This window comes from Cynara cardunculus (genome assembly GCF_001531365.2).
Source record: "Cynara cardunculus var. scolymus isolate 2C chromosome LG 2, CcrdV1, whole genome shotgun sequence".
Lineage (NCBI taxonomy): Eukaryota > Viridiplantae > Streptophyta > Magnoliopsida > Asterales > Asteraceae > Cynara > Cynara cardunculus.
In genome coordinates, this window is record NC_037529.1 from 8,134,674 (window position 1) to 8,143,925 (window position 9,252).

Consider the following 9,252-nt stretch of genomic DNA (forward strand, 5'->3'; position numbering starts at 1 on the left):
AAAAAACCATCGACAACCTCCACCACACGGTATCCACAGTGCCGGGCTGCCACATGTGCAAGTGTTGTTTTCCCAAGCCCTGGTGCACCACATAGTAGAAGGATCTGCAACAATCAGACGGTTCATGTACGGATATATATATATATATATATATATATATATATAATTAATAATTTGTTAAATATTTTATTTAAATCATTTAGTACAGTTTTATTATCTATGAAATAAAATAAAGATTGTATGTAACTTTAAACAAAAGATAAAAATTTATTCAATTAATAGCTAACTTATCGGTTATCAACTAGTTTGCCAAACATAGCCAAACATTTTTTTTAGATTGTTACATTTATTTTTTGGTGACTAAATATATTAAATAATAATTAAAAATAACTGATATGATTGATAATAATTATAAATAATTAATAGTTAATGTTAATGTATAATTATAATTAAATAATTAATATATTTTTTTATTAATATTAGTCTGTATTTATTTATAATTGATAATAATAAATAACAATGAATATTAATCAGGGTTACAATTTAAAATGAGTAACACCTGTCATTTTCGATGAAACGATTAGAAAAATGGTGAGCGAATCATCGTGCACGACACGGCATGGTACGTGCCACAACACAACACTCAATGCGGGAAGGCATGACACGTGGCATGGCTACTTGGTCCACGACCTAAGTCGCGGCTTTAGCCACGTAACTCACTGGTGGGAGACGGGGGACTAGCCACGCGACCTAAAGCCATTTTGGCTTGGGTTTTGGCCAACCCCCCCCCCCCCTCCTCTCTCTCTCTTCCACTTTTCTTTGAATCAAGAGTTACGGTTGATTTTGGATGAAGAAAAGTTGTTTTGAAAATTATTAGGGAATTAAGGGACCTTCCATGCAAATTTAATCACACGAGAAGTCGCAAAACAAGTTAAAAACACAAAGTAAAGTGTAAAGTCGGTTGTCAAGCGACGTAAGTCGCTTCACAAGTTGCTTAGTACTCTAGGACTCTAGAAGGATGATTTTTGGGCTCATGCGCCTTTTCAAGCGACTTAAATCTCTTCACAAATCGCCTGCAGCCACTAAGGTTAAAAACACGATTTTTTTGGGTTTTTCTTCATTTAATCATATAACTTTATTGTCTCTTATCCAATTTGGGCAATTCCTGAGTCTACAGTTTCGTATTTTGAAGCTCTTTAAAGAGGGAATAAAAAAAGGATTAAAGTTCTCCTGATTATTTAGAGTCTTAAGATGTTTTATTGATATTTATCAAATTTGTTGTTTATTTGATAAGATTTGCATCTTGGATACATTTGATTTATAAATCTTGTGAAATGTCCATATTTGAGATTTTTGGATATTTTGATAAATAAATCATAAGAATGTGTCATTTTGATGATTTATTGCATAAATAGAGACTATTTGACGTCAATGCACTCTTAATGTATTTGGTTTTATAAATCGTTTGGAAAATGCACATTATTGTGTTAGAAGGCATTTTGGAGATATAAATAGTATGATTTTATTTGGAAAATGAACTCTTTCAACCAAGATGGTTTTAAGTTAATCATATTTTTGGAGCATGTGTTTGCATACACGTTTGACAAATGTGTTTTTATTGCTCGTGTTGACTTTTATTGAACTGCCAAATAGGTGTGGAGCATATTAGGTTGATTGTGGCTCATTTGAGTTTTTGGAACATTTGTCCGATTTAAGTTATTCTATGTTGAGTTTTGGATATGATATGCATTTATTGCATTTTATTTGAGAATTACATGTTTGAGTGTGTTGGTCATTCATTCGTAGTCATCTAATTTACACTGTAATGCATTTGATCCATAGGCATGTGAGTCAGTTGTGTTTGACAAGTGGCAGTCTTGAAGTCCCTACTTTTCGGACCAATGCTCGTGCATGTATTATGGTCATCCTGGTATTTGCGAAGGTGAATTGTTATGAGTCGGGATCCGGTATTGTGAGCATTGTGGTTTTGATGCTTTAAGGGTTGAATGCCATGTGTTGTCAAGTAGGAAGCGTGGTGTTCCTATAAGCAATAGACCTTAACCTAGACTTTTTATAAGGCTTGCTTTATCATTTGTTGATGTTAATTCTAGATTTGTTATTTGAGGAAATCAAGTATCGATTTATAGACAGAGATCTATGTTTTATTTGATGTATTATTGAATTTTTAAATTTGTTACTGATGGGTTTTAAAAGAAACTTGTAACAAAAAACGCATTGGAAAATAAAAATTTTGGTACAATAATTTAGAAAAAAAACTTTTTTAAATTTAAAACTCAAAGTCGGATCTAATGAGACATTTAATTAAATTATAACACACCATAGGGTGTTTAGAAATGTACCTTTGATCTAGTGAAAAATCTGATGCGCTACTTAGAAATCAAACACGGTTTCCTTTACAGTTGATCTACACACGAACACACGTAGATCCTTCAACAGGTATTAGCCCAAAAGAACTCTAAATCTAAATATGTGTATATGGACTAATTAACCAAATTCAGAGAATCATTTAACTGAATTGACCTGACACCCTATTTACATATGCTGGTATCATAGTCATCCTAAAACTCTAAATAAAGTTTGATATTTATCTGTAAATAATTTTAAAATTATCTAAAACTATGTTTATTTACAGATAATACCCTGTAATTATCATAATTATCTTTTAACACATATTCTATAATTATTCTTCAAGAATAATTATTTAACTGTCAATCATGATTTTTGGGTTACATTCAAATAGAAGCAAACATATTTTTTGTGTGCGACCCTATAGGTTTACATACTTCTTAACAGTATTGTTGTGTGACACGTGTTGTTGGCACATGATAACTTACGGTTACTTTTTCTAGATTTGAGGGTGTTACAAAAAAGTATCAAAAAACTCTTAAAACGCTACTCTAACTACCGTTTCAATAAGTTAACTTATGTCAATCTAAACATGTTTTCACAAAATATGTTAGTTTATCTTTGTCAAACAATACTTAGGGGCTGTTTACCAAACGCTTATCCGGTAAGTGAATACCAAGTCATTTTTCCTTACTGGATGAGCATACGGTAAGGATCAAGAATCTTATTGGTGTAAGAACGAGACAAAGACCAAGAGTCTTACCCGGTAAGTGAAGGTGAGGACTCTTACCACGGTAAGCGCTTGCCGGGTAAATTGTTGCATACGATACCGTTTTAGTGGACTAAAATTTTATCCAATAAGTAAATAACAGTGTTAAATTTTACCGGTAAACGCTTACCGGATAAGTGTTTGGTAAACAGCCCCTAACATTTGATGGATGTCTCGTATAAATGAATCACGCCAGGGGAGCTAAAAGAACTACAAAAGAGTTTAAAGAGAATCACCGCAAATTGAAGTATGCAAGGAAACGAACAACTGGGTTATCAACAACCGTTATGTGATGAAACATGGGTGTGTGTGTATATATATATATAGGGTTGGGTTCACGTGAGACCAGCCTGTTTTCGTGAGACCTGTGAGACCACATTTTTACACGTAAACTTCACAGCAAAAACACTGTGAAGGTTTAAAAAAAAGTCGAACCTTCACAACAAAAACAGTATGAAGGTTTTAAAAAGTCACCTTCACAGCATTTTGCTGTGAAGTTTCAAGTGTAAAATGTTGGTCTCACGGGTCTCACGAAAACAAGCTGGTCTCACATGATCCCAAGTCTATATATATATATATATATATATATATATATATATATATATATATATATATACTCAAGATGCATATATTATGTGTCGAGGTGTATACAATTTGATCAAAATTAACCGAATAACTTCCATATGTATATTTTGTATATTCACAATATTTATTACAACAAATGAAAGTATCCTGCCAAGAAATAAAGATGGACCCGAAGAAACCCTAATTATGGGTTATGTACAAACTTATGATCATGCTTAGCCATGATGTTTTGCAAGCTTTGCAAGGACTCCGATGGCGCACGCATTCACATAGGTACACGGCTCGGTATATGATGAATTAACCCGTTTGTCTACGAATTGATCCTGCCTATCAGGGCCACCAAGGATCGCGCCCGTGAGCTCATTAGGGTTAGGTGTATCTACGTTGTACCAATAAACAAAACTCATCCCACAATTTATATCTTCCTTTACAGCATTTGCTGGCACCGATGCACCTCTATGGTGCGCCTGAACCGGTGGGTTGTTACCGAACCCGACCATCATTGACCTCTTTACAGGGTTATGCCCTAGTAAATAATCCATCTGCAATTAATAATACATTCACATCAACATTAATTAACGTCGTAATAGGTTAAGGGGGATAAAAATTGTTAGCTCCAAATTTCCCGACCTTTCACTGTCCACCAATCACGTGAAGCCACATCATCAATTTGTTGTGTAGATAGGGAAAAAATAATGAAGTGTATCCAAGTGATTGGTGAGGCGGGTAATTTGGGAAGAACGTATTTTTATCCGACAAATGTTATCGTTGTACAGACAAACGGTTTGTCAATACCTGTTGTTTAGCAAACGCCATAATCTCGACACTAGTGAATTTTTTGTCACCACAAGTGACTTGCATATTGTGTCTAGCCAACAAATCACTGTAAATACTGAAAAGCAATGCTGTGGATGTCACATATTGTGAATTTGCACCATCTCTCAAGTTAAGATAACCTCCTGCAATTGCATTCACATGTGAATTGTTTTCCTCCGATTATGAATATTTGGTTGGGGTCCGTATAATATGATTATATACAGGTAACATCGTGAAAAAAGATGGGTCACTACAATAAAATGGGGTTTTAAAGTGTATATATTCTCGATTTTGGACGTTCAAATAAAGTACTCAGTGGTCGTTTACTAAACGCTTATCCAGTAAGTGTTTATCGGGTAATTTTCTTTACCACATGAACATGGTAAGAGTTTAGAATCTTACCCGGTTAGAGAAGTAAAAGGATGGAGAGTCTTACCCGGTAAGAGTGGTGAAAGGATGGAGAGTCTTACCCAGTAAGTGAGAGTGACGACTCTTACTCGGGTAAGTGCTTACCAGATAAATTGTTGAATGCTATATCGTTTTTATGCATTATAATCTTACCCAAAAAAATAAATTATAGTGTTGACTTCTATTGGTAAGTACTTACCAGTTAAGCGTTTGAGTAAACGGCCCCTTAATGATTGAAACTTAAGGACCATTACCAAAGAGTCACCCCTCACTTTACCTTATCGGTAATATTCTCGGCTATTGAAATTGATTGTTGGTAAGCATCTTTTACCCAATAAGTATTTATCGGGCAAAAATCTCGGTCCTTATGTCACTGCTTACCGGGTAAGATTCTTGGCCCTGTCATGTTCAGACGATGAAGTAAATGACATCCGGTAAACACTTACCCGGTAAGTGTGTGATAAACGACCCTTTAGGTTTATAAGACTAACAATTTTGGTTCTTATAAAAATGACACTGCGATAAATTGTTAGGACAAACCTACGCAACTGAGCAAGTTCGACGAAGTTGGACAATCTAATAAAACACAAGAAATAAATTGTTTTATTAGTCCTTTTTATAGAACATATATTGAAAAATGTTCTATTAGTCGTTTTCTCTAAAAGGACATTTTTTTTAAATGTCATGTACAAGACTAATAAGACGATTTATTTACTATATACTACTAGAGGGTTGGGTTCACGTGAGACCAAGAGTTTTTCATGAGATCCGTAAGACCAATTTATGTTCATTGATCAACTTTATAAGCTAATGATCTAACGGTTTAAAGTTGTACGGTGACAATTTTGTGATTATTGAGAAGTCTCGTGGCGTTTATGAATGTTCAGATTGTCATTTTCTAATTATGCCCCTTAAATTTTTTCCAATAAAATTTTCAGCATTCTTTTAGGTTAATTTGCGTTGTCATTTAACTTATCATCTAGTTTTTGTCGGTTAACATTGTTATTTTATCATCTAACTTATTAGTCAATAGCTAGTTTCAACTAGTTTCTCAAACATAGCTTTTATTATAGACTTAAGGGTTTGTTTGGTTGGTTTTCTATTAAGTCATGTATGGATAAAGTTGTATGTATGGATTAATCTGTATGGATTGAGAAGGTCTTTTTTGGGAATGACTCTTTCATCAACAAAAGAAGCTAGTTTTTTAATCGGAAGAAATAGAGTTGGTAAAAAAAACTTAGTTTTCTACATTAAACCTTTTCCTCAAAAGCTTACTGAATAAGTCAGTTTATATATCATTAAATCACTACTAAAACACTCATGTATAGTTGACCGAATAAGCTATGAGTATTATTAAACTTATTAAGATACTAACAAACAGACACTTAATTGTAGTGTGTATGAGAGAGAGAGACCTGGAGTCATGAAAGTTTGATGGTAAGGGCTTCCTGGAAGAACTGAACATATGAATCCATCAGCCTGCTGCTGGAACGACTGCAACTCCTTTTGTCCTTCCCAAAACAACTGTTCCATTTGTACAGAAAAACACAAGATTACAATCCAAACAAAATACTTTCTTAGGTGCTGTTTACCAAATGCTTACTCGAGTAAGCGCTTACCAGTTCACTTTATTTTACCGGATGAATATGATAAGGACTAAGAATCTTACCCTGTAAGAGCGGAGACAAGAATCAAGAGTCTTACCCGGTAAGTGAGGATGACGACTCTTATCATGGTTAGCGCTTACCGGGATAAATTGTTGCATACGATGCGTTTTAGAAAATAAAATCTTACCCGATAAGTAAAAGATAATGTTGAATTTTACTGATAAGTGCTTACCGGTTAGTATTAAGATAAACGGCCCATTAGTTATGAACAAACTACCACTAGATTCAATAGTTTTAAAATACGTTAATCCCCTTTGAATCTCACTCTTTTAACGTACGTACATATTAACTTATGTGAACCTCCTGTAACAAAGTAGTTGGTATGGTTCCTACGGATTTTGAGTTTTTATTTTTTACCGGAACCCAACCCTATATAACATATGTGCAAATTGCATGAAAAAATAAGGTACTTTAGCTTGATTCTTTTTTTGGGTAATGTATCCATTTTGGTAGCTAAGATGTAAAGTTTTACACATTTAAGTACTCGAGTAATTAACTGGTTGAAGCATTAACCGATTATCATGCTGATTTGGCGAATGATGAGATAAAATTGGGTTGAATAGCAAATAATACTGAGTTGGATACCACATCACTCGCCACATTAACATGGTAACCGGTTAATGTTTCAACCAGTTATCCGGGTATTTAAATGTTTAAAATTTTACATCTTATGAACCAAAATAGAAGTTTTCAAAGTACTTACCTAAACAAGTTAAGATACGTTATTTTTTCATGCAATTTGCCCATAATATATATATATATATATATATATATATATATATAGAGAGAGAGAGAGAGAGAGAGAGAAGGAGATTTAAATGAGAACTAAGTCAAAGCAAGAAAATATGAGAACACCTATATCACATGTAATTAAGGAAAAGGTTAAACCACCTAGGTCGCACGCACACTCCCTGTTCATTAATCGCATGTGATTTTACCGTAAATCACATATGATACAGGTATTCTCGTGCTTACTTTGATCATCTTTTCATTTGAACTCAACCCTCTCTATGTATATGTATATGTATATGTATATGTATATGTATATGTATATGTATATGTATATGTATATGTATATGTATATGTATATGTATATGTATATGTGTGCATGTATATACCTGAGAAAGAAGGACCTGGGCACCAGCATATTTGAGGTCCCAGCTGAACTCAAAAACGGTAGCAGTTGTTGACTGTTCTAGTATGTACTTCATATACTGTGGATCTCTTGATGCTATGAACAGCCATGCTGCCCCCCATAATAACTCATCCTGCAAATTAATTAATTAAATGTTACCAATATCAATATTGAGAGTCTTCTGAGTTATTATGCAACATTTTATATTTGTACAATCAATACAACTAAATCTCAACCGTCCATTTAATTTGATGAATATGTGAATTCATAAAAGTTTTGATTGTTTCCTAATATATATAAAGTATTGATTATAATTAATGAACTCTAGTCATCTTCCATAAATATTTAAATTATAATAAATAAATTTTCCATCATTTTCATAATTATCTTAATTGTTAATTGGGTTGTATTGGTTATACAAATGAACATGATTGCATTTAAAATATACCATATATATTTATATAGATATTGATTATTATACAACCCTTGACATTTGTGCAACCAGTACAACTCAATCTCAACCGTCCATTTCATTTGATTAATATGTGATTTCATAGAAGTTTTGATTGTTTCCTAGTATAAAGTGTTGATCATAATTAATGAACAATATTCATCTTCCATAAATATTCAAATCATAATAAATGAACTCTCATCATTTCCGTAAATATCTCAATTTATTGGGTTGCATTGGTTGTACAAATGCGATGAGTTATATATATATATATATATATATATATATATATGAGCTTTCTTTTAAGAACTATACAATTTGTGAGATCCTTCAGATCCAATATAAACTACAAATTAAATTGAAAAATTAATAATTTTGGTAATTTTGAATTATTTTAAATAAAGATTATTATGGTTAATTTATAAATTTTCTCTCTCATCTCTCCTCTTTTTCTTTCCTCTCATTAACAAAATAATCTAAAAAAATAAAACTAAACCTAACAGGTAACCTAACACATTTTGAACACTTGTTAACATAACAAGTATCACCAAGTAACCCATCATGATCACGAATGAACATAATGTGAACACAAAAACACTAAAAACATAAGACCAAAAAACTAAAAATCACTAAGAACTTTTTTAAGGATTTTGATACACACTGTGAACAAAAACAATAAGCAAGTTTGAACACCCGTCAAGCATTTTCATTGAATTCAAAACCAAAAATCTATAGTATCACAATGTGAACTACTATCAAATATATTGTCTCAATTAAACATTGTAACCACCTATTTTTCTCACATTGTGATCACCTGTTTCTTTTACACATTACTAGAAGCGTACTCGCGCAATACAGCGAGATACATCGTGATTTTAATATTGTATTTTATTATTTATCTCAGTCGATGTTATAATATGGTTTTATGTGATTTTGAGAAAGCGATGATGTTTTTATTTTTGAATAAAATATATATTTGAAGATATCATACAAATTTGACAAAAATATATCGATATTAGTATCAAATTAACTATTTGAAATTCCTCATTTTTTG

The 9,252-nt window shown here is 32.6% G+C and overlaps 1 protein-coding gene across 1 annotated transcript in view; it reads right to left on the reverse strand.

The window, feature by feature from the left end:
* Window positions 1–3,936: 3,936 nt before the first annotated feature.
* LOC112505858 (endoglucanase 16) overlaps window positions 3,937–9,252 on the reverse strand; it is a 9,406-nt gene continuing 4,090 nt past the window's right edge. The window contains exons 5-8 of the mRNA XM_025109904.1: window positions 7,731–7,880; window positions 6,361–6,469; window positions 4,517–4,680; window positions 3,937–4,263 (exon numbers count right to left, since the gene is read on the reverse strand). Of these exons, the coding sequence (XP_024965672.1) occupies window positions 3,937–4,263; window positions 4,517–4,680; window positions 6,361–6,469; window positions 7,731–7,880 (750 nt within the window). The remainder of the gene's footprint in view (window positions 4,264–4,516; window positions 4,681–6,360; window positions 6,470–7,730; window positions 7,881–9,252) is intronic.